Here is a 27,914-nt window from a genome sequence, read left to right as displayed (position 1 = left end):
GCTAGACACCCTCGAGCGCAAACAGGGCTTCGTTCTGTGTTTGCGTGGGCGTCTGTGTGTGTTGGAGCACCTCGGGAGGTGCGCCATGATGAGAAATCCTCACCAGATGAAGAGAGCAAATGGGTACTTTTCTGTGTTGATAGAAGAACCTTTGTGTATTCTTGTTGTTTCTCAGCAGGGACACATCGACATACACATGCTTCTGTGGTTGTGTGTGTGAGAGTGTGAGTGTGCCTGCAGCTTATTGTGCTTCTGTTTCAGGAGTGTTAGTCCCATTGTTTGCTTAATTAATATAATTTCTGGTCTGCATTGCTAAATGGCAACTCTATATTGATGTTTTAGCTTTAGAACAATAATGAGCCAGAGGCGGAGAAGACACGAAAAGCCTCCAGTGTCTAATTCTACCTGTTGTTTACACACCTTTCAGACTGTGTTATAAAGTATGTAGGAGTTGTAAATACTACTGCCATGTCACAGGGTCTTCTACTGCATGCCAAAAAGCAATTTGCATTCAGAATTCTTTCCAGGGAATTGTATGTACTTCATTCCATGGCAAAAAAATAAGAATGCAATTTTATAATGTAATGCTAATCCGCTGTTTCTCTTCTCTCAGACAGGTGCTGTATCAGAAAAAGACTGGCACCAAGAGAACAAATTACTGAGAGAAAAGGTACCTCACACACACCCACACACATACACATGCACACTTTCATTAATGAACGTCCATATTTTTCCCTCTGGCCACAGTGTAATGTTTAATTTAATGGTCTAATGTTCTATAATACCTACTTTATGCACATGGGCTTATTGTGCATCTATCAACCTGAAGCACATCTAATCAGACAATTATCCCTCATCTTGGACTTATTTCCATGAATGTATTCAGCACCACTACTGGGTGTCTAATAGGAGCACAAATGCGCTGTCACTTCTTATCGTGCTGTGGATACAACAGGCCCAAGGTAATCCCCCCCAAACTATTTAGTATGCAAAGCTACAGAGGAGTCCATTCCACGTGGGCAAAGGTGGAAAAGTGCACCTGCGAGTCAGGTACAGTGTGTCAAAATCCGTTCCGTTCCATTTTCTCCCGCTTATCTGGATCCGGGTCGCGGGGGCAGTAGCTTCAGGAGGGATGCCCAGACGGCCCTCTCCCCGGCCACTTCCATCAGCTCCTCCGGGGGGACCCCCATCCGCTCCCAAGCCAGGTGAGAGATGTAATCTCTCCACCTAGTCCTGGGCCAGCCACGAGGCCTCCTCCCGGTGGGACATGTCCAGAACACCTCTAAAGGGAGGCATCCTAGCCAGATACCCGAGCCACCCCAACTGACTCCTCTCGATGTGGAGAAGCAGCGGTTCTACTCCGAGCTCCTCCCGGATGTCCGAGCTTCTCACCCTATCTCTAAGGCTGAGCCCAGCCACCCTGCGGAGGAAACTCAGTTCAGCCGCTTGTATCCGCGATCTCGTTCTTTCGGTCATCACCCAACGTTGATGGCCATAGGTGAGGACTGGAACGTAGATCGACCGGTAGATCGAGAGCTTTGCCTTCCGGCTCAGCTCCTTCTTCACCACGACGGATCGGTTGAGCGCCCGCATCACTGCTGACGCCGCTCCAATCCGCCTGTGTCAAAATCCACTATTGGAAAAAAAGAGAGCAGTGGAGGGATAAGACTGTCATCCACAACTTTACGCGCTGGCTGCTTTTACATAGGAATTTACCACAAAGTGCAATCAAGGGGAATCACGTTACATCATTTCCATATTTTTCATGTTTGCACCAGTTCTCGCAAACCTTTGCGATCTAGGCAGAAAACGCGTTCCCCTTTCCTCCCGAGTATTAAATGAAGGCCTCACCAGCTGCTCAAACCACCTCTCATCACATTACCACCAGTCTTGGGTGATGCTGCTTCTGCTGCTGCTGCTGCTGCTGCTGCCACGGAGGATTAATAATCAGAGAGACGCAAAACAAGATTAACCTTCAACGCATCAAAGACTTTGTCCGCAGCGGCTGATGTTTAAATTACACCTTGCGTTAATTGGACTTTGCTATGTTTGGGGAGTATACATCAAACACCATGGTAAATTGTGCAAGGGCTACCACAATTCTGATTATCAGCTAATTCACTTTCGATTGTCTCCTCAAAAAATCAGCAACTTTATAAGACAATTGAATTAGGAAAGGTAAGAACCAAATTATAACAACCATTTTATTTTACAGTGACTACAGTTTTATTACGTTCTGCATTATTAAAACTTCTTTGTCAAAATCGCGGTGGGACGCGAAAAGCAAAACGTGAAAATGAACATTCAATGGCTTCGACCGTCACAAATGCAGGAGAAAAAGAGAGGCAAGGCGACGGCATTAGCGGAGCGGGGACAGGAGGTGAGAGTGACAGCAGTGGAAGCCTTTGATCTCGGGGTTCTAATCAATGAGGATTATGGTCTGCGTGCCTGTGTCAGTCCTGATTTCGGCAGCAGTGCCAGGAGGCGGTAGCACAGCCAGAAGACCAGGTTCAAAACCAGCTCCTCGTTCTTAAAACGATGTTCCTGGACAATTCAATCTACATCTGTCTAATCAGCGCACGGATGTGCAGAATGGATTTCACGCTTAGAGAATGGTTGAAAACCCTTCAAGTGAGAAAAGAGAGGGTATTTATAAGCATAGAGTTGAACCATCGTATAATGAAAATGGCGTGAACATCGGAACAGATTAACTCAAATGTGGAGATTTTTCCTTTTTCCTGACATCAGATGGGTTTTATTGTTTCTCTAATGCCAGACTGAGAAGGTATTTGTCCTTTCATTGTCTTCTTCGATTAATCACATCATTATTAACACAATACAGTATTCTTTGCTGGTTTATGCCCACTTTTTGAACTAAAATGTTCAAAAAGTTGATTCAGAGGAAGTCAAATGCAGTTGTTGAGGAGTTTACATGAACATGGAAAAGGGAGGGAAACTAGAATTATAAAGTCTTGCATCCACACTTGCCCTCTATTCTTTTTGATCCAAATACTGGTGACAATTTGCTATATTTCTATGTTTGATAAGGAGCAGGCTTCTGAAAGCAGAGGAGTCTATCATTGAGACTCTATGACCCTATGCTAATGAGCAGGACCTTTCTATCTCTTTGACTTGCCACTGGAAACGATACAATCACTATTCGGTAGTGCGGTGCTGAGATCTGCTCTGACCTTTCCTCCCTCTGCATTAGAGGCTCTGCCACTATGACCTTTTATTGTGCAAAGCCTTCTAGGTTGTTTGAAAGACCAACCTCAGACTCTTTGAATCTTTCTTTCGAAAGCGAATTATGTCATATTGGACAATTCTGAACCAAACTGGGACAGCAGAAATTTAAAAGGGGCCAGATTTGACTAAATCTGGCCATATTGAATTGTGATGCCCAGCAAATGAACTGCAGCTGACAAATAAGTGAAATCTCTCATCTCCTTATGTTGCCCTGCAGTTGTCATGATGCATTCAAGAGTGTTGGCAAGTGACGAGAAAGCATTATTTCTAAGAAAAACACAAATCTATAAACCCACAGATGGCCTCATTTTGTCACTTTTTTGTTTTGCTTCATACCTTTTGATTAATTTTGCCGCCGGCAGAACTAATTAGTGCAGATCTATCATTCCACATGGACTGTTTAATAGACAGGTGGAGTTGCAGTAATAACAAGGCTTTTAGACCAGTAAAACAATGTAACATGAGGAGGAGGGATAGGATAATGGCCCCAATCTGAGGGTTTTGGCAGATACATAGTGTCTCATTTTCTTTATTCCATCATATCTTAAGAGAACAGAAATGTAGGCTCTGCAGCAACAGCACCTGTAATTTTATTGTCAATAAGGCGGGCTTTAAAATATCCCCTTTTGCTTCTCTGCAATTGAAGTGTTTATGCGGTAATTGCATATCCACCTGAGCTCTGGGATCACATTAGCTCTCCTTGTTGGATGCGGAAGAGACAGCAGCAACAGGAGATGGTGTCAGCCGCTCTGATCCTCCATACTTGCTTTATCATCTCCGCACAGCCTGTTGGATTGTTGCTGCTTTTCTTTTTTCTTTTTTCCTTCGACTGCATGCGTCATTCAAACCCGCCTTCAACTCAAATATCCATTTTTCAGGAGAGAAGAAGTGTAGCATGATTTGGAACTGGATGATATCTTTACCACCCTCCTGCCATATTTTCTGGAAGCTCAGTGGAATATGTTGTCATTTCTATCCCGCAAGAGATGGAAACCTTTGAAAGGGGAAGATAAAAGGAGAGAAATAGCTTGTTTTGAAAGGGACCAGACAGACAAGAAATGCTCACAAGGTGATAGATGGGGGCCTTTTTGAGGTTCTCTCTTTTTTTCCTTTCCTTTTTAGCTCTGAGCTAATAGATAGGCGAGATCAAGCGAGGAAGAGAAGAAGGCAAAGGAAGGGGGAAGACAAAAAAGTTCAGGTCGCCGCAGACACTGAGAGGATGCTTGATGTGTAAGATAGTGATAATTCAATTGCTGACAATGAGAAATGAGAAAAAAAATAGATCCAAGGTAGTTTGCTGTGTCAACTGGACTGTTTTTCTGTATATATTATGACATTTGTTGCAAAAAATAATCTATTTGTCATTTATCGTTACTTTTTGCGATATAAACGCCCAAAATAAATTCCTAGCAACACCTGTTCACCTTTAGCGAGAAGTCAGTTCGAGTTTCCCAGATTCTCAGTTGTTCGAGCTCAAAAAGGTCGTACCTATTGAGCATTTTCTTCTCATTTCTAGTTTTTTAACTACCCTTCCTCCTCCTTTCTCTGTCCTCTGCCTTTATATGGCTGGTCTGCTTTGCTTTAAAATCCCTTAATTTACATTTCCCCTCACAGTGACAAAAACAGACTGGCTAATGCTTCGCAGGCATTGTGCGCATCTTACTGCTTTCGCTAACTTGCTAACTTTACTGGTCTGCAGCCTAGAAGCCCGGCAACAGAAGGAGGTTCAACACTTTCTTCCTCCTCTGTTAGAAAACTCAGTCACTGTGTACAGTGCAGAGCAGGCAGTCATTAGTGGCCCAGGGTTGTGTTTGCTGTAGAACGGAATCCATTTCTTTGGCCTATCTTTTTACTGAAACAGCTTGGGTGCTTGTGTAGCCCTCTGGCTGCAGAGCAGCCAATGAACCAAGGCCAATAGTCCTGAAAGACAAGGTAATTTGGCCAGAGTGATGGAAATGATGAGAAAAGCATTGGAATACTGCCAGAGTCCAATTTACGGGGTGGAAAGAGCATTGGAAAGGGAGAGAAGCAGTGATAGAGAAAGAATAAGTGAACGAGAGACATGGGAGCAGGAGAGAGTGATCACCCACACAAGAAATCCCGGTATTGGCTTTGTGTACACAGTGAGGTGGCTCCACATTAACCCGTGCAAATGAAGGTTATGGCTTTGCTTCTATAAGGCTGCGACGGTGAGAAAGCACCAATGTAGCAGAAAGCAAACTTTCATATCTGCAGGATGTAGCAATCAGCGAAATATGTCATTATTCAGCACACTACTGGAAGGACGGATTTGCCGAGCTCTGTGAAAAATGACTTCGGGAGATGATAATCTTAGACAAAAGGAGAAAACGAGAGACCCATCAGAGAGATAACGGAAAAACGTCATTATAGCAAAAGCAAATGATGAAAATCGAGAGGAGGAGCAGAGAGAAGAAGAGACAAGGCTTCTGGTGGCCACTGAAGATGTTTTGTACTCCTGCCAGTTCAGCACCGGCACCAAAATGCTATTGCCAGCACCAGAGGACAGACTTATGACAATCACAGTGTTTCTCAGAGCAGCAACCTTTCTGGAGCGTTATCACAGCTTCCAAACCTGACTTGAGCCCTTCTCGCAAACTCCCAGAGAAGAAAAACCACACAGATTGAGGCACACACTGTTCTTCTGCAGGTCAAAGCAGGGGTGCCGTCTGTGGAGTTAACAGCTTAGAACACAACGCTGCAATGGGAAGAGATTGACAGGAATGAAATTCCTCTACCCTATGTTGGCCCAATGACGCCTGCAAACACTTAATGACCAATTACAAACTCTGCTATCTTTATCTTTAAGAACAGGAGCACTTAGGGTGCAAATCTTCTTGTGTGACCGCGTATTTCCCCAGTAGTGGTTTGCACCACAAATCATCACATTATTGTTTTTTTTATGTCCTTAACATATTTTGTACAATTAGCGGCACTGCTAGATATTTTCATTTAATATTAATACTCAACATTGTGGTAAAAGAAAAAAAAATCATATATGGGCAGGTTAAGAGCTGGCAACACTACCAGCGTCACGCTGGGTAGAAAGTATAGAGTGAAAATTAATGAAGCTTTTCTATTACATTTTCTTTTTACAGTCCAACAGAGATGTTAATCTCTGGGCTCTCTAATCCGCACAGCCACATACGGGATGCAAATTCATGGAGAGGCTTTAGCCTTGAAGCGTGGGGACACAGAGGCACCTTCTCTACGACACTGCCAGTTAGATTAAAGAAACCCCACTCTTTATTAATTAAAGCTCATTTAATATTAATACGCTCAGTTCACAATATGTCATAAATTATCCTTTTAATTACCTTATCCTGTTGCCTGCATTGTTGGCAACTTCTTCTTTGTCAATTCAATCTAAAGTTCACCAGAGCAGGAAATGCACATTAATCTGGTGTATCTGAAATTATATTTACTGAATGATGGAGCCGAATGATAGTCTTATAAATGAATGTAGGACATTAGGCAATACTGATTTTTATTTTTTTTATTTTCTGTCCCCATCTGTTTCTCCTGCTCACAGTATTAAAGATAATTCAGATGTAATAGAATTAAGGTTGCATATTGCCCCACCCCTAATTCCTATCATGGAAGTCACACAAGGTTACTAGAACAAAATGGCTGCATACGCTCTGTAGACAGCAAATTAGCTGAATATACTTTTAATGCAAACTGACAGAGAAAGAGCTGAATCTATTTAATGTGCAGACTGGCTAAACTTGCTTGATTAAGATTCCATCCGAAAGATGTAAGCGCACAGTTCCTTAATGGGTTTACAGAGAAGTGAGGTGCGTAGTCAGAAATGGGTTGATGTACGGCAAAAAATGATACATCAGGACTGAGGAAGGATTAAATAGGAAGTCTATGCTTGCAAATAAATAGTAAAAGTCTTGCAAACCCTGCCAGTTTGACTAGGTAACAGGATTGGCAGTGAAGATTCTACATTAGTCATATTTTGCATTATTTAAACATCTATTGTAGTTTTCTTGTGTCTCATTGTCCAATCACATGCCTGTGTGAAATTGCTTTTGCTTTTGTACGATCAAAATTTTACGTTTTCCTGCTTCTAAATATTTGTTATTCATAGTTTCCTCGCTGTGATTATGATTATAAACTTGGAATCTTCTAGAAGGGGAGATTGTGAAGTTTGCAAGCCTGACTAGGATAAAACTGATGTGGAAACACCATAATATTACATCTATGAAGGTATTCTTCTCTGTTTCTGTGTCCCAGGGTGGATTTTTGTTGATTGGCTGTGTAATTTCTATCTCTGAAGGACACTAAAAATGTAAATAAAAACTATGGTTAGCGTTAAGACATTGAAAAAGACTGACATAAGGCATCACAAAGCGAGAACATGCTGAATACTGATCTTTCCTTTAACAGAGACTTCTGGACTATTTTGAGAACCAGCACGCATTTTTTTAGAAAAAATCTTGTACAAGATTAAAAACATAGATCTCTTTTGAAGCATCCATACGTCCACATGACACAAATCAGATTTGGACCTTATTGTAATTATATTTCACTGTTCTCCTCTCGTATTGAAATATGTGGCTTGAAGAAAAGAGATGAAAGTAAGGACAATTTCAAAGAAGATAAATAAAATAATAAAATAAAGAGAATAAAATTTCACCTGGGAGATAAAATTTAATCTACCTAAGATGAGAAATGATGGACAAACTCTCCCTTTACTGTCAAACTTTCAAAGCTGCTATTCACGATTAATCTTACGCCGTAGATGGTTTAGACTGTGGCTTTCTTTGTACGAGCTGAGTTCTTAAAAAGGAAAAAGAAAAAAGCACAACAGGATTCTACCCTTTCTTTTACCTCAATTGCCCTGATGGTTTTTATTATAATAGGCACAGACAGTTTTCATTTCAGCTCAACCCCCTCGGAGATGAACTCCACCAATTTATTTTGCAGAAAATCAGCCGGTAATGAAAAGTGTCAAGATTATTTTAGAGAAACCTCAGATGAGGGAGAAAAGGAACTTTTTGGTACGATCCGCTTGCGTGATTTGGACACGTAAAAACTCGGCACACTCGGTTTTGTGCTGATGTGCTCTTGTGCTCTTTCTCCCTCTCTCCCTGTGTCGCTCTCTTGAAAATATAGTGGACTCTTTTTTTCCTCCCTGAAGCATGTTGATTTTCTTCACTCTGAATGAGTAGGTATGTCTTTAATTGAGCCTCCATGAAAAAAAAAAACCCTCTCGTGGGTGGAAGTGCTTGTGGGCATCAGCGTGCACCATGACCCAGCGAGTAAAGCACAATCCTATGATTGTGAATGTCTTTGAAAGTTTTAAAACTGTGAAAAGCTTTATTCACTGGGCCTTCTGGGTCTATTTTTAGAAGCCTGCAAAGCAGCCAGAGTTTATCTGTGAGGTTATAAACAGAAGTACTCTATAGAGTTCATTGTAATCACACATAAGTGAAAAAAATTAACTTAAATATTGACCCAGTTCCCCACTCTTGGTGCTAGAATGTTGTCTTGCAATGCTTTTGCACCCAAAACAGACAAATTCTTTTAATACCACTTATCAGCTATAATCTCTAACCTATGCAATCTATAGAAAAATGTCTTGAGGACACTGCTGGCAATCTATAGTCATGGCAGATTTAGCCAGTGATCACACACTGGAAATGTATGGCCTCCATAGCTGTGCTCATATGTATATTTACTCAACTGTCAAAGGTCAAGTTAACCTGAAAAGCTACTGGAATTCCATGTGTGAATGTCTAAAGTTCCAATATAATTTACACCCATAGCCAAAGATCAGAATAAAGGATTAACACAAATCTTTATAGGTTTTATTTGTTTAAAGCTCTTGACTGACATGGCAGTTGTGTTGAAGGATTTATCTATTTTAAACATGCGTTCATGTCAAACAAGATTGTTTGTCAGGGCCTTCCATCATCTCCAGCCTACTCATTTATTTGCTGTAGTCACCAGTTAACTGACGAGGTTGATGTTGCATCCTTGAAGGGATATTTGTACATATTGGATATGAAGTCCAACATTCCTTCTATTTGCTATTGACAAGGCAATCTAGGGAGCCAAGCTCTTTTTAATCTACTATCTATACTCACGACCACCTATCACCCTTTCTATATGCCAAGCGTGAGCAATCGAGCTGAAATAAGAGCTGAATTTACAGCTGAAATTTGACTAAAAAACATTAAAAAAGCATTCACTTTTGCAAACTCTAAACACAAACACAGTTGATAGTAACATTATCTGGCTTTTTCCAAAAACAAAATTCGCATATGTTTAGAATTTTCAGCATTTGCGGAACGTGGAATGGATATTTGCACATTTAGACAAATATGGGAATCTCTTGATACATTTGTAGGTTGTGTCACGCATTTTAGACTGTGGTGTTGTTATGATAGCAGGGTCAATATGGGATGGGGGGAATAAATCCTTGCCTGTGAATGAAAAGATGTTCAAAACCTGCTGTTTCAAAGGGGTTCTCTGTCATTTATGTGTAAATTCTCTCGTTGAGGGAAAAAATGGCAGGTAGCTGAGATGAGATAACTCATATCAGTCTTACTAAAGAAACTTGCTAGGAAGAGCCTAGTTAGGGCTCTGATAAAAGACGCTCTCCATTGTCCAAAGCGTCCTCTATCCTGATAATTGAATCAGACCTGATCAGTTGATCGCAACAAATCTCAACAAATCCAGATCCTGTTATTGCCCCATCCGTGCCCATGTATGTCAACCTTCTTGAAGGATCAAAGTTTTATTTCCTCCCTCTTTTTTGCCGCCGTGTCCCCGTTCTCTCCTCGCTACTCGGTGAAGAGAGGATTACGGTAGCATCACTCAAACAATGTCTCTACTGAAACCCATCTATCAACTCTCCCTCCCCGAGCAATTTTTCTGTAGTCCTCCCGAGTGGAAAGATCAGATAGTCGGTATTGTGCAACGGAATACATTGAAAGGCTCTCAGGCACTTCCATAATCCCTGCTAGAGTTTCTCTCCCTTTTCTAAATCCAATTATTTTCTACAGGACATACAGAGAATATGCTGATGTTGACTCTCACCCACGCACGCCCCCGCAGGCATGAGCAGACCCATCCGTGTTGGCACAGTGGAGGCAGCTCCAGCATGCCGAGCACGCCATCACCACTTACTCATTTGTTTTGCCTCTCTGCCAACAGTTACGCTTCTCTCCTCTTTCACCCCCCTCTGTGGTTCTGGCTCTGCAGGTGTGAGCGTGTAGAACCGATGAGGCTTTTTCCCAGCATGCCGCTGGCGCAGCATCACAGGGTCCCCGTGTCCAGCACAGGCTGGATCTTGGCTTTGGCTCTGCTTCTTGCTCTACAGGTAAAGTTTGTTCGAACTGTTTTATTTGAGTTTTCATTATTTCCACTCTATTTTTGGCAACTGTATTAATTGACCTAACGAGTTGGAATTATTCTTTTTAATTTCACTTTCACCCATAGTTGGATGAGGAGAGTGTAGTTTTAAGGATCATATTCATTGGGTGGTAGTTCATTTGTTATCAGTGGTGTTATTATTTTTCTGTCAGTGTTAAAGTTACTATAACTAATGTGAATCCCTATTCATAGTTCAAAAGGCATTTTTATATACCTACTAGCTGAATTGCCGTTAGTCGATTTAATTTTGTTTAGCTGATGTCAATGCAGTGCTTAATTAGGTTACAGTATTCTGGTAAACTGTTTTAGGTTGTGGTTCTGAACTTTGACTTAGTGTCCCCAATTTTCAATCTGTGCATCTGGAATAACAGGGGGAAAAATGCAACTTTCAGCCATGGTTGAATAAATGTGGCTGGTTCACTGCAGAGAAAATCAGTGTAAAGATGAGGAAGAAAATGAGATGCCTGGAAAGCTCATAATAAAAAACTGTGGGAACCAAAGTTTTCGAGTATCTTTACAGAGCTGATTATTTATTTGACTGAGGATGTGCAAAACAGTAAAATGATGATGAACATCATGCTTAGTTAATTTCTGGAATTTTACATCAGTTTTAATGTTTTTACGTCCATGTTTCCGTATCTTTGTCCAGCTCTACTATTTGTATTCATCCCCTCCCTTCGAAACCCCAGGATCCAAAGGACAAAAACAGAAAGAACCCCCTCCTGAATCCAAAAGAGTTTTTAACTAACTTTTTTCGGCACTCCCGTCTCTCCAGGGTACCTCTCCCGCTGCTCCATCAGCAGACAGCAAGCTGGTTCATACCACCAGAGTGAGGAGACAGACCCCGGCGGGGGGTCAGGCTCCTCCCGCTTCTTCAGAAAACCAGACCGCAAGGGAACAACCTCTGGTGTTTAATCACGTGTACAACATCAATGTACCTCTGGAGTCCCTCTGTTCTGTCGAACTGGACTCTGCTGCGTCACCCGGTCCAGCCAATGGTCAGTTCTTGGATGGGTCCAGCATCTAAATGAATAAATAAATAAAAAGAAGAGAGGCTGAAGATCTCTCCTTTTTGTTTTGAAAGGTCCTCTTGCTGGGTTGGGATCCAGTCCCTCTGTGGAAGGTCCAGTGGATCCTTCGGGCCCATCAGAATACACAGAGCAGACAATGGACCCCGACAGCCAGGTGGGTATTTTTACAAGCACTTCCTCCCTATTTTTGCATGAAATGGAAATAAATCTGTTTTTGAATCTTTAGGTAACGTTCACCCACCGCATCAACATCCCAAAAGCTGCATGCGGTTGTCCGGCAACAGCCACGATACAGCAGCTGGTCACCAGGGTGGAAATGCTGGAGAGAGAGGTCTCCCTGCTCAGAGCCCAGTGTGGCTCGGGGTGCTGCGGCGAGGGCTCCGCCATGGGTGAGTAGTGAGCAACAGCACCAAGGCGGCTGGGTCTCTCCAGAACCAAGCCCTGACTGTGTGGGAAAGTATACTGGGATCAAAGAAGGTTTTATACCTTAAATTTATAGACAGACGGGAGTGAATATTGATGCTACAGGGCAAGTCGTGGCACCTCTGGCAGAGATTTAGTTACTATTCAGGAGGTGTTGCCACTATAAGTTGTGGAGACTAAAATGGACAGAGTAATAGGACATTATTCCACTTACCGGTAATTTGTATTATTACAGCTTCAGTTATTCTTTGACAAACTCCATCTCAGCTGTGAGAGGAAGATTTTCTATATTACTTCTGACCTGAGTGAGAACAAGGACAGGGATGTCATTTACTGAGAATGCACAAGATGAGAATAAAAATGTGTTTTGCAGCGTTTCTTCCATTTCCATTTCCTTTCATTTTGTGAATAATCAAAGTAATCCTTCATCTTTTCTTAGAATATGCATATACTCTGATGCTTTCTGTCATTCCAAGGTCGTTTGGACTTTGTCCCGGGCTGCAGCGGGCATGGCAGCTTCAGCTTTGACCTCTGCGGGTGTATCTGTGAGGAAGGCTGGGCGGGTAAAAACTGCTCTGAGCCCCGCTGTCCAGATGACTGCTCGGGTCAGGGGGCCTGCGTGGAGGGCGAGTGTGTGTGTGACCGTGATTTCAGCGGAGAGAACTGCTCCGAGCCGCGGTGCCCCTCCGACTGCTCGGGCCGAGGGCTGTGCATCGACGGCGAGTGCGTGTGCGAGGAGTCCTACACCGGAGAGGACTGCATGGTCGGGAGGTGTCTGAACGACTGCTCGGACCAGGGCGCCTGCGTCAATGGGACATGCCAGTGCCGGCCCGGGTACATCGGGGAAGACTGCTCGCTGGTGTACTGTGCCAACAACTGCAGCAAGAAGGGGGTGTGCAAGACCGGGTTCTGTGTCTGCCAGGACGGCTTTGCTGGAGATGACTGCAACTCAGGTGGGAGTATTTATTTAAAATCTATTTTATTTTCTATGTGACTTTGATTCATATAGCTGTCTACACAAGACAAGACAGAACGGGTCTGACATGGATGGTACATCCCAAGTAGCGGACATGTCACCATCATTTAACACTGTCAGCCGGACCTGAAGTAATCCAGCGCAGAAATGAAATCTTCTAACAGATTTCAGGATGACACGCTGTGAACCACCGACAGTTTGCTTTGAACCCTTGAGAGGGAACAAGTTTCTTTTCAAATTAGAGCGCCGACATAAGATCGAGGACCTCCATTAGGAGGATTGATGGAATTCCCTGGAAGCACTTTTCTGCTCCGGAATTGCTGGCACTCTCACTTAAGTTTATTTGCGTGGGACAAAAAACAAAAGAAAATGGATGCCTCAGATAAGAGTCCAGTCATAATGAAAAGGTTGTTTTCGATGTGGCAATGCAAATCCAATTAAAAATTTGAAAAGAAAAAACTTTATTAGGGTGTTTTGAATAAATGTCCTGTTTTTCCTGGACATTTATCGGGGAGTCAACCTGTAAATAGGGAAATCCAGCTGAAATGTTCGTCCTCTTCATCTCTTCAGATGAACAAACATGTGACCAATAAAGTGTTACAATTTAGAGAGGATTCTACTGGTGATGTGATAATTGCTTTATAAAATAGTTCATTATTTTCTTCAAGTGCGCAATGATTGAATATCGCATTATTAGAACAATCCAACTAACAATATCTGCCTCCAGAGTGTCATCAGGCCCTAGAAACCACTTTAAATACGTCTTATTTTTTTATGGATTGATTTATTTAGATGCCTTTCCCCAGAGTGTACGTTCACGGCTGCATCCATGGCAACGGTGTAGTAGGAACCAACAAGGAAATGAACTTCTCTTTTTCCAAAACTGCACCCGATAAATGCCTAGTTCAGCCCCACAGAGGCTTTCCAGCAACAGTGGAGAAGAGATCGACAGCAAATACTGATGTCAGGCTGTCAAACAGCACAGAGGAACAGTGGGTGAAGATATACTGCCGTGACTCACAATTCAGGGTCGTCCAGGTTCCCAGCTGGAGGAGCCCATTTACTTCGCTTACTTCTAAAAGACAAAACTGTTTTTCAAGGTTGTTGCTGAAAAATAAGATGCTCTCTTTTCTGCCGTCAAGTATTTTCAGCCCAAAGTCTTGGCCTAGAATTTGTATGACTTCATCAGGTGAAATCTCATAAATAAGAGGCTTAAATACTTAAATAATGATCTTAATGTATGTCTTTAAGTAAGACGATGGAATTAAACACAGAGAATGTAAATCCCTTATGGCAGCTCCCGAAAGTTAAACTCTACAGTTTTGTAAACGCAGTTCTTCCTCTGGCTGTCTTCTGGAGCCTCATCATTTCTTGTACGAGCGCAGCCCAGAAAAGCAAACCCATATGCACGCTCAACGCAGGTTGCGATGCATGCCAATTGCTGGAAGGGGTGACAGCGTTCATTCGTCAAAAGTCACATGAATCCGGGGAGGGAACTGTCACATTAGCTGCAGCTGAGACCGTTTCTGGGTACAACCCGACTCGCTGTGCCAAAATAATGTTCTCCTCAGCTGTTGGAGGCAGCTGACAACAAAGAGAGGAAGTGCAGAAGACCATGGAAAGGCGGGAAAATTTTCCATCCTTAGGCTGTGCTTATGCCAATCGAGTTAGGCCAAATCACTTTTTTGGTTAATTAATGTCTCAAGTGTGGAATGCATGTAGGGAATATTGTTGCAGAATACAAAATCAGCTCACTTACTACATCACTGTAGGGTAACAGGCTTAAAGGTTTTAATTTGTCAGCAGCCAAAGAAAATGTGATGCAATTTAGTTTCATTTATGATAATTAGAGGGATTGTATGCGAAGCCCCGTTACTGTGAGTCACGATAAAGACAATGTCAATGGATGTTTCAGCCGGGCAGGTGTGCAAATGCAGTCAAACATAGGTCCACCCCCAGAGAGATTATCTGAAAGTGGCTTTTGACAGTAACAGAGTCCTGCATTCATTTGATGGATCCCAACACAAGAGCAGGAAAATAGTGGCGGCATTCTCGCCTTGTTGACATCCTCTGAGCAGAGCGGGTGGGAGAGGGTGTTATAACTGTAGCCTCCCTCACATGTATCCCAGAGCCACCGTTAAGCAGGGTCACCTCATATTCTTGCTCAATTCATTGCTTCATGTTGTCGCCCTACTCTGCCGCATTGCATCAATCAAGTTTCAGTGGGTGGTTGTTTTGTTTTTGTTTTTTTAATGTGCAGCATGTCAGCGAGCAGTGGCAATTTAGAAAATCTAAAATTTAAAACGCGTTGTTTGCTTCTGCTATATTATTATGCAAATGGACTGTGGAGTTGAAGGACAGAGAAACATGTGACAATTTTTTTCCCGTCACCCAGTCAGGAACAAGTCCACCCCTGCATGTCACACACCGCCCGAGCAGCTTGAGTGGGCGCGCTTACCTATCGTGGCTTTGGTTGAAACCCTCCATAAACCAAAATAATTTCTATGCAAAGGAAAATTTCCTGCTTTTCTCACTTCTTGTGCATGACAAGCCCGACTTATATCCCAGGGCCAAAAGGTTGGCTGTGTGTGTCTGTGTGCGTGGGGAGGGGGGTATTTCAGTGAACTCGCTTCTCTTTTTGGGTCTGTTTTAAGTATTAAAATAAGAAGCCAAATTTAAAATTCAGCATACGGAACCCCAGGAGGCCTTAATTGCACACCCTTGTTTATTTTCAGCTTTTAAATTACAGTATATTGACATCGACAAGTTGGTGCTCCTGTCATGCAAAGATATTTTCACAAGGAAAATTAGTGTTAAGACTTTCGGTCTGCTCCGAGAAGATTCTGGCAAACTGTCCGGTGCCTTAGGGGCGGCAGGCGGCAACTCGCACACACCGTGTTAGGTGTGCGTGGGGAGCTGCTGACGTCTCCTGGGGCAATTATCCGGCGGTGGAAGGAATACTTCCAGGAGCTCCTCAATCCTACCAACACGTATCCTCAAGGTGGAACAGAGTCGGGAGACCAGGAGGTGGACCATCCAATTTCCGGAGCGGAAGTTGCTGAGGTAGTGAAACAGCTGCCCGGCGGCGGAGCACCGGGAGCGGATGAGATCCGCCCGGGGTATCTTAAGGCTCTGGTTGTTGTAGGGCTGTCCTGGTTGACACGCCTCTGCAACATTGCGTGGACATCGGGGGCAGTGCCCTTGGACTGGCAGACCGGGGTGGTGGTCCCTATTTTTAAGAGGGGGGACCAGAGGGTGTGTTCCAACTATAGGGGGATCACACTCCTCAGCCTCCCTGGCAAGGTCTATGCCAGGGTGCTGGAAAAGAGGATTAGACTGATAGTTGAACCTCTGATCGAGGAGGAACAATGCGGGTTTCGCCCCGGTCGTGGAACCACGGATCACCTCTTTACCCTTGCTGGGGTGCTTGAGGGGAGTTGGGAGTTTGCCCAACCAGTCCACATGTGTTTTGCGGACTTGGAAAAGGCTTATGACCGGGTCCCCAGGAGCATCCTGTGGGGGGTGCTCCGGGAGTATGGGGTGGAGGGTCCCTTGATAAGGGCCGTCCAGTCCCTGTACCGAAGGAGCAGGAGTTTGGTCCGGATAGCCGGTTGTAAGTCGGACTCGTTCCCAGTGAGGGTTGGACTCCACCAGGGCTGCCCTTTGTCACCGGTTCTGTTCATAACTTTTATGGACAGAATTTCTAGGCGCAGCCGGGGAGTGGAGGGTGTCGAGTTCGGTGGGCGGAAGATCTCGTCGCTGCTTTTTGCGGATGACGTAGTTCTTCTGGCGCCATTGAACAGGGACCTCCAACAAATGCTGGGACGGCAGGGATGCGGATCAGCACCTCCAAGTCAGAGTCCATGGTCCTCACTCGGAAAAAGGTAGAGTGCCTTCTCCGGCTTGGGGAGGAGGTCCTGCCCCAGGTGGAGGAGTTCAAGTATCTCGGGATCTTGTTCACGAGTGAGGGTAGGATGGAACGGGAGATTGACAGGCGGATTGGAGCGGCAGTGATGCGGGCGCTTAACCGATCCGTCGTGGTGAAGAGAGAGCTGAGCCGGAAGGCAAGGCTCTCGATTTACTGGTCGATCTCCCAGTCCTCACCTATGGCCATCAACGCTGGGTGATGACCGAAAGAACGAGATCGCGGATACAAGCAGCTGATATGAGTTTCCTCCGCAGGGTGGCCGGGCTCAGCCTTAGAGATAGGGTGAGAAGCTCGGACATCCGGGAGGAGCTCGGAGTAGAACCGCTGCTTCTCCACATCGAGAGGAGTCAGTTGGGGTGGCTCAAGCATCTGGCTAGGATGCCGTCCGGACGCCTCCCTTTAGAGGTGTTCCAGACATGTCCCACCGGGAGGCGGCCTCGTGGTCAGCCCAGGACTAGGCGGAGAGATTACATCTCTCGCCTGGCTTGGGAGCGGCTGGCTTGGGAGCGGCTCAGCTCTTCCCCCGGAAGAGCTGATGGAAGTGGCCGGGGAGAGGGCCGTCTGGGCATCCCTCCTGAAGCTGCTGCCCCTGCAACGGATCCGGATAAGCGGCAGAAAACGAAACGAAATGAAACAAAACAAAAATTAGTGTTCATCCCAATTAGGTACCAAGCATTTATAGTTTTCAGAATACAATTGTAGCACGTTTCAGAATAACCACTAGTACTAGATTATTCTTTCATTGGTAAATGTGTAGAGTTTATTTTCATACCTGCAGTGAAGGATGATCAGGTTTCCCAGATCTGAGTATGCAAAAAAAAAACGGTGTTTTAGCTTAAGAGTAGGTTTCTGACCCTGAGTTAGATGAGAAATTTAAACGATAGGACAAAATATCACAGGATACATGAAAAAAACTAGAGAAATCCAGGAAAATTATTAACCCATGTTTTGCCCCGAAGGAGAGTTAGCCCCCCGCACTGCAGTGACCTCCATTGTCAAGGCAAAAATAATACTTGTAAGCTTTTCTTTCAGTAGAAACTGATTCATCTGCTTATGTTTGCATACTGATTAGAACCTAATGAGTCTCGAAGACTCCAGGCGAAAATGGTTAAAAACCACACGCATTTTGCCTTTTTGAAACAAACATCGCACATAATATATGCCTGAGAAGTGCTTTTCAAACATCAAGAAGAAAGACTTCACTGTTAAATTAGTTCCCCAGTGGTACAATCAGCGTATTTGTAACCCCCCTGTTTTAGGTCTCTACCTGGGCAGAGGTGGCGCTCTTTTATCGGTCCTTTATTCCTATATCTTATAAAAAGTCCGATAAGAAAAACTGATTGAGCGAAATGAGCTCAGAGTGGAGTAAGAATGAGTTGAAGACATGAGCTGAAATCTGCTGATGTAGCAGGACACGGCCACAGTCACAAAGGTCGGTAAAAGTCAGCGGCTATCTCGCTCCTCCTGCAACTGAGAAATGTTAAAAGATTAAGCAAGCAATATATTATCATATATTAGCTGCTCCATGGTGACCTTTCTTAAAAGAAAGGACTGGCTCTTGTGTTTTTTTCTCCTAGCCCAGTTTTACATGCTCACTTCAGGCAGTTTTATTCCAGTTTTCACGGGATTTGAAGCCTTTTCTCCTCGGCAGCTCATCTGCTCAGACTCCTGCGTGACCTTATTCAGTCATCCGGTTCCATCCGAACGCTCACTGCTCCTTGCTTTGATTTGTTGTTTCCTTCATATATGGGACAAAGCTTAGTCTAATTGACGCAATAAATCTGAGCTAAGTGATTGCTGAAGGGGTTGTCCCGCTCTGAAGGTTCGGCTGCTTCAAATGAGCAAACTGTTGTACAGCTTGCACCCATCTGTCAAAGGTGTGAGGACAGAGTTACAACAGCTTCCACAGTGTCACGTCTCAGAGGAGAATACAGCGCTGTGTTCTCCGACCCTGTGTGATAGGATGCAGGGATGATGAGGCGGTGAGAGGTTGTTTATCACACCATCACCCTCTGTGCTCCCTTGCTCCTCTTGCCTTGCCTTTGCTGTTTGCTCTTATTCTCTGGGCTGTTACCAACCCCTCTGATCTTAGTTATTAGCACTCCTGACGAACTTGTTTATTTTCCTGGTGAGTCTGACTGCATGCAAGGCTTTATTTATAACCTTTTTCAAATTCTTTTCTCCTGTATGTCCCTTATTTTCTGCTTCTGCTCCCTCTTGCATGGAGGGGTGTGTGTAGAGACCCTTTTTAATGCCTCCACAGTTCCAGTGGCTACGGCAAGTGCTCACCCCTCTTCAAATATTTACTACTTATTGTGGTGAAGCCTCATGTCAAAATAATTGAAAAAGATGTATTTTTTCATCATCCATCTTCAATCAGTACCTTACCAGGACAAACCGAACCCAGAATTAAAGAATTTTCTTTTTGCAAATTAATAGAAAATGGAAAACTGAAACATCCCATGAACATAAGAATTCAAACTTATCTAGGTCAATCAGGTGCCGTCCATTTCTATTGCTTAACTTTGAGATGGTTCTATATTTTCATCAGAGTCCATCTGTGTTAAATTAATTGGACCTTAAAGCAAGTGCAAGTCTAAATAAGGCCTGACAGCATATAATGTTAGGCACTATAATGTTAGGCAAACACGAATCAAGACCCCCAAATGCAGACACACACGACTGGTTGAGGTTGGAATTAAGAGTTTACTGAAAGCTGGTTCAGGACAAAGCCAAGTGGTGCTGTAGGCAGACAAACACGGTTGAACTGGAGCAGGCTGGGGGGCGTGAACAGGTGTCCGAAAGGCGATCTATGGGAGAGACTGACAATCAGTTCAGAACTGGAAACAGGAATCATGAAACAAACTTGCGGTCAGAGTTTCAGGAGTTAAACAACGAATTGGTGATGGTTGGAACGTGGACCCAACTTTTAAAGCAGGAGGGAGACGAGGGAAACACTCAGGAACTCCTAACATATAAGAGCATATCAGTGACAGTGCTGTAGCAAGACACAGATTACGACAAGGCTAGAAAAACAGAATTCTCCTTTATGTATTGCTTCTAAGAGCTCAGCAGTCTCCACGATCTCACAATTATCCATTGAATTTGGTAAAAGAGGTTTGGGTCAACCAGGACTCTTCGGGTCTGAATACATTCCGTACCCACTGTACATTCAGCCCCACAGTTTCAGCTTTACGTCTCAGCTTTTGCCTAAATTCATCGCTCCAGTCAAACCCTTGTAAACAGAGACTGGTTTCCTCCGTAGACCAGTGCATTTGTTTGTTGCTGTGAGCGATGTTTCCCTCATATTTGAACTACAGAACATGTGGAAATGCTTAAAAATGTGTGTCCTTTGATTGTTTCCATTGCCTTGAGTAGATCTCATGATGGTGGCATCTATATGCGGTCCAGATCAGACTAGTTTAATTAACCCCTAAGTAGGGAAAAGAACCAGGAAGGAGATGATAAAATCAGGTTGGACATCAGAAATTACCACCTTGTTTGACCCAGAAGTGGATAATGCACAAATGGTGGTATTATATTACTTACATATCTAAAATTCTTTCTGATTTTAGTGGCGCCGGTCATGAATCTGAAGATCCGTGGTGGGACCGATCGCAGCGTTGACCTGGAGTGGGAGGGCTCGGTGGTGCTGACAGATTTTTTGGTGACGTACACGCCAAGCAGCACTGGAGGTAAGCAGAAAGTGTCCAGTCTACTCTACAAAAAAGGCATATGAATATAGACAGATTGTCTTTTTCTCCTCCCCATCTCTGTGTCAGGTATCCCGTTAGAGATTAGGATTCCAGGCAATACCACCGCCTGCACCATCTCGGGCCTGGAGGCAGGCGTGGAATACAACATCAACGTCTTCGCTGTCATCAACAACAGCATCAGCGTCCCTGCTGGCATTGCCGTCTCGACATGCAAGTGTAGCCCTCTCTTGTTCCAAAGAAATGTCCTCCCGGGAATAAAAAGGATACTGGATACTGTACAATGAAAATGTGTTTGGTGTAAATCTAATACCTGCTGCCTGTCACACACAGTGCTGGACACGCACTTTGTTACACACGTGGGTATTCCTGTGGATAAAAACAAGCACCATGCCTCCGTTTTTGTAGATTCTGCACAACAACAGAGCGAGGAGTGAGACCTCGTCCTTCTGTTCCATCACCATGCCATCAGTCCTGTCTGACGCACACACATACACACACTCGCACTAAATTCACCATACTCCTAACCTTGACTGAATCTCACTTCTTTTATTCAAGTCTTTTTTTAATGCCACAAAGTGCAAATAATGCACACATTTATGCACATCCTGAGCATTATTTGTAAGCAAATATTGTACCACTAGATAAACACAATATTTGACCCTTTTTTTTAGTCTTCCTAGCAGGAGATATGGGCCATGTAATAGATAGTGCTTAAAAATGACACAAATGTTATTTTTGTGTCATTGTGTTCTTATTGATTGCCCGGTGTGTTTGCTTAGCGTAGCGATATAAGACAAACTAAAATAAATTGATAACTGTTATAGAAACCTCTCCTGGATGAAAAGAAAAAGGCTGAGACTTAGGAAAAATACAAGCAAGCACCAAAGAGGATTGCTCCTCACCAGGCAGTGTCGGCATGAGATAAAGTTCTGATTTACCGGCCGCGTGGGTCACTGAAGAACAATAACGAAAGATGTCTGGCTACCTCTCCAGATCTCTCCAATCCTGATGGTTTAGTCTTCAAATCCATCACAGAAACATCGGTGGAGGTCCAGTGGAAACCATTCTACTATTCCTTTGATGGCTGGGAGATCAGCTTCATCCCAAAGGTAGAAGCACCTATAATATGACTGTTTACTGCTGTTTACTGCTGTTTCGGTGTCAGTGGCTGCACATGTGAAAATCAAATTTTTTCGATCTTAATCTCCCATTTCAGGAGAAAATGGGTCGATGGATGAGAAAAGAATAACGCGGCAGATTTTGGTTTTCTTGGAAGGGTTTGTTCAGCTTCAAACCCATACCAAAGCGGATTGTCTTAGGCTTATTGGCTATTAGATGGATGAGCCATTAAACCCTTTTTCTGAGCAAAAAATAGCAGAGCCAGGTTCAAGGCAAAAGCACTATGTTTGTAATTCCCACTGCAAACTCAGACACTCTCTAATCTTGTGGCCTCTCACCGTAATTGGTTTTCTCATTAAAGGTGTTCTCATGGGTGAGATATCCTTTGGACCAGCCTCAAATCTGGTGTTCAGATGCTTTCTTTGTGCTTGTTTCGAGTCTTTATATGTCTGAAAAGGTGAAGGTGGGGGGGTGGGGTTGGCTTCCTAATCCTATTTCCGTCCATACAATTTTTTCTCTCTCTTCCAGTGAAGACTCATCTTTTCCTCTTTCCTGCCTCCTTCACCCCCCCCTCTTTCTTTTCACCCTTGCTTTCAGCCACAGGGGGGAATCTTATTATGAGCTGGGCGTCCTGCCTCCCATGGTTTTAATCCAGCAATGGAGTTTGTGATTTTTGACAATCTCTTAATGGAGGCAGGCATGAAAGCTTTGGCTTGTGTGAACAAACATAGACCTCACACTCCTCTCTGAAAGGCAACGGAGGGAGAGAGAAAGCAAAAGCTCGGAGAGTTGAAGCTGACATTCAGATCAAATGCCACGCTGCCGGGGTTAGTTTGACACTTACCAACCGCACAAACAGATTCTGTTCTGTTTTTCCACCAAATTATGTGAAACTGCTAAACATTAATTTTATGACACCTTAAGGTTGAGTCGAGAGATGTGCCTGCATGTAAAAACCACATAGCTGACAACAAGTGTCCAGTTATATTAGTGTGGAACGTGCAGACTCTAAATTATATACAGGTTTTTATAGGCCAAGTTAAAATAAACATATGATCCATAATTTATGATGTGGTTTCCCTTGATATTTTTACCTTTTTAGGTGTTTTGCTAGTGTAGGAAGAAAGGGGAAATCGGCCATAAACATGAGGTGAATACTAACGGAACTGCAGCTTTTACGGAAGACAAAGCAAAAAAAAAGTTTTAGAAAAGTGTGTACACAGGGTTATATTTGCAAGTGGTTGTTACGGTAAAAAAATAAAAAAAAAAATTCTGATTTTAGGTCCAGTATGTTATTGCACTGAGATAAATACCTGTGTAGTTGCATGTGACAGATTGGGCTGAAAATAAATTACAGCAAGCATATCAAGGTTAAGGTGAAATATAACAGTTAAATCTATAGCAGTCACAGATGGGCAATTTTATCCTTGAACCAAAAGGGTAAATATGTAATGGCAATGTTCATGTGGAGAGGATCTCGGAAACAGATCTGTAATATTGTGAAGTGTGGGCCATCCGTTCCATATGCTTTAAATGAAAAGAATATTTTACTTCACCGTATTCAATAAAACCAGCTAATCAGGCAAAACAGGACTTCATCCAAGGTCATTTACAAGCCCGTTAACAAGAGAATTTATTCACCTCAAGTAGTAGCTCATCTGTCTGTTATCTCACCATCATTAAACCAAAGCATCGCATTTCCATATAACATCCAATGAGCTTTCTCATCGACATTCAATATTTTCCTGTAAATACTCTGATCATTCTGAAGTACCAGTCAAACCAGTAAAATTGTGATCTGTCAAGGAAGCAGTCAAGTACCTCACACGCCTGTCTTCAGGGAGTGCTGTTGTAATTTCTTCCAGGTGCAGTCTAATTATGACATGAATATTCATCAAACGCACACACGCACACACACACACACACGCACAGCACACAATCACCTGTTTATTCTCTGATTTTTTTTTTACCTGTCTGTTCTGTTTCAGCAGCTTTCCTCATGATGTATTTTTTAAGTCCCTCATCTCTTTTGCATATTTTTGCACAGTTGCAGCTTCACAGCAGCAGGTGCACGGAGCTTGTTGTCAGTCACACTCTGTTGAAAGCCGCATGGCGGCAAAGTGGCCCAGTGCAAACCAGGTGTATCACAGTTCAATGGCACAACTCAACTCCATATTGCAAAGAATGGTGCGTTGCAATGATCTTGTTCTTACTGATAAAACCGCCTCACGCTTCAGTTCTGCGGTCAATGTGACGGAGGACGGTCCGTTTTTACAAGACGATGACAGTCAGCTGGCGATTTTTGAAGAAAATGCACAGTCTGGGTCCAGTCTTGAGGTAGTTTCTTTCATTTGTTTATCAGTCACCATGGAAGTAGATGGGCTTCTCTCCTCCTGACAGCCATTCATTGCTCAACGTGTATGAAAACATCGAGTGCAGTGAGGAGGAGCGATACCCTAGTACAGATACTCAGCAGGTGTATCTGGTATTCGACAGACGAATTATCTCTGGTGTGCAATCCCCCCCACCCCCACCCCTGCCATGCTGCTGAGGTAGACAAGAACAGTAAAATCAGCCAGGCTTCAACCTCCCTTTTTATATTTAAGCGACCTCACTAGCAAGAAAGGGGATGATGATTAATTATGAGCCGACTGACTCAGCTGATGGGAATGAGATGGGCTATCGTGTTATCAGTTTGTGTACGAACATCACCTCCGTTTGACTGCATAATTACTGCAGCGGAACACTGATAGTTATTGGAACTCTATCACTGTGTGTTAGCGCTCAAGCTGGTAATTTGCTTGAGATGATTAAATGGATTGCCTCTCTAATTAGAGTTTTAATTCAGGGAAGCGTCAAGCTGTTAAGCTGTGCTGTTTTAATACCCTCATTGTACAAGCTTTTGGGGAGCTCTAACATCTGGCACGAAGTGCATGCTCAACATCGGCTTGGTGGGAACAGTTGGGAAGAGCAGGAGTGAGTGACAGGGTCGCGGATGTGGAAGGATTACAGCTGCATCCGGCCAGAGAAATAACTTTCTGCAACTCTGAATGTTTACAAATTTTCTGAAGAAAAGTACAGAGCATGATATAAAATGGGAAAAAATGTAGCTGGATGACTCAGTGTTTATATCCAACTGTCACTTCCCATCTGTCCACTGAGGCAGATTGCAGAACAGTAGCTGATATTTATTCACATTATGCTAAAGAAAATCTTGCTTTCAATGCATCTCTTGTGTTTTTCCAACTTTCTTTTCTCCAGGACAATGACGGAGGGATGACAGCTCAGCTGCCGAGCACCATCACTTCATTTGTGCAGACTGGACTGAGACCAGGGGAGGAATACACCGTGAACCTGGTGGCCCTCCGAGACCAGGGTAGAAGCCAGCCTGTCACAGCCACCGTCATCACCTGTATGTACTAGTCATTATAGACACCCCTTGAGTTATAACACACACACACACACACACACACACACACACACAAAATACACTGACACAATCAGTGACTCATCTTGACACAATTCTTTGTCTGTTGAAAACCTCACTGGAGCGCCACCCCAACACACACACAGACACACACATACACACACCAGCTCACTGACACTACTTAGACAGCTACAATAGTTACACTTCAAAAATCACCCACAACAATTCCGACTGTGATGTCTGCAGTCAAAACACTATCAACTTCCTGTCAATTCTCTGTTCCTTTCATGGGCCGTAATTAAGTATTGATTAACAATTCATGGCTCTCATTAATTTTGCATTGCAGCCTTCTGCAAGACACCTTTATTGGATAAAGAAAGAGGGGAAAGATAAATTTGAAGCTCGTCAATTATTCATATGAAACATTTTCTTTTTCCCCCCTTTCTGTCCTTTGGAGACGCAGAGACATTCTTGAGGAGTTAGAACCAAGGGGAGGGGGAGGTTGTAATCCACTCTTCTGCTTGGTATTCTTTATTTAAGATGCCCAAGGGGCCAATTTCTAAAACATCCAGCACATGCAGGCTGTCAAGTCTGAGTATGGAAGTAGTGGCAACTTATTTAGAATGCCAGCTTGAAGGAAAAAGTAGAAAATATGCACCAGTCATACTATACAATACAATATGGCATTTTATTATTTGAAAATTAGCCATTTTGGTCATTTCTCACATTGAGTGTTTTCGTGTCACATAATCATGAAAGCGTCATAAAAAACACACTAAAGTGAGGGATACAAGGCAGTGTAATGTAATGTAATCTGATGACAAAGAATAAAAAAAACTGTGATAGGCAGTATTTTCTAAGATAGTTTAACTCATGCGTGGTGCCTTTTTACGGCCACAGAGAACCACGAAACCCAATCAAATGCATATAGGGACAGCCAGTCGGCTCCAGTCAGTTTAACATGCCTGGCCATCAGAGGACAGCCTTTATGGCCTGGCTGTTCAAATCTGAAGCATTCGGCAAATACATGACCTTGGTTCTTTGTAGATTTGATGGATGTTGTATGTGCATGGAAAGCACAAGAGGCCTTCATTTGTTTTTAAATAAGGGCGAGTGGCCGGAAAATGGCAGTTCTTTACCTGTCTTTAAATAGACTATACAAAAACAACTTTTTGCAGTATATTACATTTGTTGTCTCGACTGACCTTGGGACAGCCTTGGGACCTGAAGAAATGTGAAGATGGAGGACATTTACAGCTGTATTGATTTCAAAATAAAGTTTGGGTTGCCATGGGCAACATCATTTTCACTATGCTTTCAACACACCTATAAAATCACCTGCAATATAACATAATGTTTATGTCTAGGTTTGGAAAATAAATTCTCTGTTATTAATTTAAGTCCTTTTTTAGATAGAAGTCGGAAATTGGAGCAGATGGCTCTGTTTAACACCTGGCACTAAACGGGTGTGTGGGTGAAACAGGCGTCATTGCTGCAGGATGTCAGTAAATATTCAGTACTGGCGTCGGATCTGTAAAGTCTGGGTGCCCCTGAATGAGAACGTTGTCATGTACGGAACGGAGGTGTCATATAAGCTAGTTTCTAATCACACACCTGTTGAGAGAGGAGAGTTTGTCATTGGTTGTTACACACTGAGCCATAAATTAATAAAGAGAATTTTGCCGGTCCCATCTGTATGCAACCTTTTACTTTAGTTCAATAACATAAAATATTAACTTTCTTCAGCAGCTTTTCTCTGACTATAATGTGGCCACTGAAGATATAAGACTGAAGAAAGTGTGCTCTGCTTCTCTCTGTTAATAGACAAATGACAGAGAATAGAACTGATTTATAGAAGCAAAACTGTAGAAAGTTGTTTAAGTGATGTCAGTGAGGCTGTTGGAGGCTGAATAATGAATTACCTAAATAATACTTTGGTTCATGCAGAAAAAAAGCTTAATTTACATTATTATCTATAGGAATGATTATATGGAGCCTCTGAGGGCAAGACAGTTGTGTTTAAATGAGTCAATATAGAACCTTCTGGGACTCATTATATGCCGCTTAACTGAAATTAGAGACACACCCCTTGATTTTCTATTCCTCCCAACTGTGCCTGCATAGAAATCTATGAAACACGTGGGACATTTGCACACGGAGTTAAATATTGAGGTGAAACATGGTTTTAATGGCAAATTTAATAACAACCCAACACAAAGGTTTTGTGCTTTTTGTGTGTTTTTTTTAGTGATCGATGGACCCACACAGCTGATTGTGCGGGATATATCTGACACCGTAGCTTTTGTTGAGTGGACCCCACCGAAAGCAAAGCTTGATCAAATTGTGTTGCGCTATGGTTTGGTGGGAGAAGGTCCTAGGACCACCTTCCGGCTCCAGCCTACACTCAGCCAGTACTCCCTGCAGGTAAGATGCTGTTTGTGTGTGTGTGTGTGTGTGCGTGCGTGTGCGTGTGTGTGCGTGTGTGTGTGTGCATGCGGAGATGTAAGAAAGATAGTGCAGAAGAAAGGGGCATTAATCATTTTCTGGGGTCACTGATCTTATTAAATAGACATATTACGTGAACCCAACTGCCAAATGGAGTCAAAAAAGGCAGTCATCATGAGTCAGACCATTTATCTTG

General features: G+C 43.3%; 1 protein-coding gene across 4 annotated transcripts in view; it reads left to right on the top strand.

Moving 5' to 3' along the window:
• The window catches only part of tnr (tenascin R (restrictin, janusin)), a 91,635-nt gene that overhangs the window by 38,498 nt on the left and 25,223 nt on the right, over positions 1–27,914 (top strand). For all 4 annotated transcript variants that reach the window (XM_029831436.1, XM_029831437.1, XM_029831434.1 and 1 more), the window contains exons 2-12: positions 614–670; positions 10,483–10,600; positions 11,429–11,651; positions 11,738–11,838; positions 11,911–12,073; positions 12,584–13,060; positions 20,587–20,706; positions 20,794–20,937; positions 21,721–21,836; positions 25,108–25,258; positions 27,522–27,697. In XM_029831436.1, the coding sequence (XP_029687296.1) occupies positions 10,502–10,600; positions 11,429–11,651; positions 11,738–11,838; positions 11,911–12,073; positions 12,584–13,060; positions 20,587–20,706; positions 20,794–20,937; positions 21,721–21,836; positions 25,108–25,258; positions 27,522–27,697 (1,770 nt within the window). In that variant the 5' untranslated portion in view covers positions 614–670; positions 10,483–10,501. The remainder of the gene's footprint in view (positions 1–613; positions 671–10,482; positions 10,601–11,428; positions 11,652–11,737; positions 11,839–11,910; positions 12,074–12,583; positions 13,061–20,586; positions 20,707–20,793; positions 20,938–21,720; positions 21,837–25,107; positions 25,259–27,521; positions 27,698–27,914) is intronic.

Source organism: Takifugu rubripes, chromosome 22 (genome assembly GCF_901000725.2).
Source record: "Takifugu rubripes chromosome 22, fTakRub1.2, whole genome shotgun sequence".
Taxonomy (NCBI): domain Eukaryota; kingdom Metazoa; phylum Chordata; class Actinopteri; order Tetraodontiformes; family Tetraodontidae; genus Takifugu; species Takifugu rubripes.
This window is presented reverse-complemented; position numbering and strand designations above follow the sequence as displayed.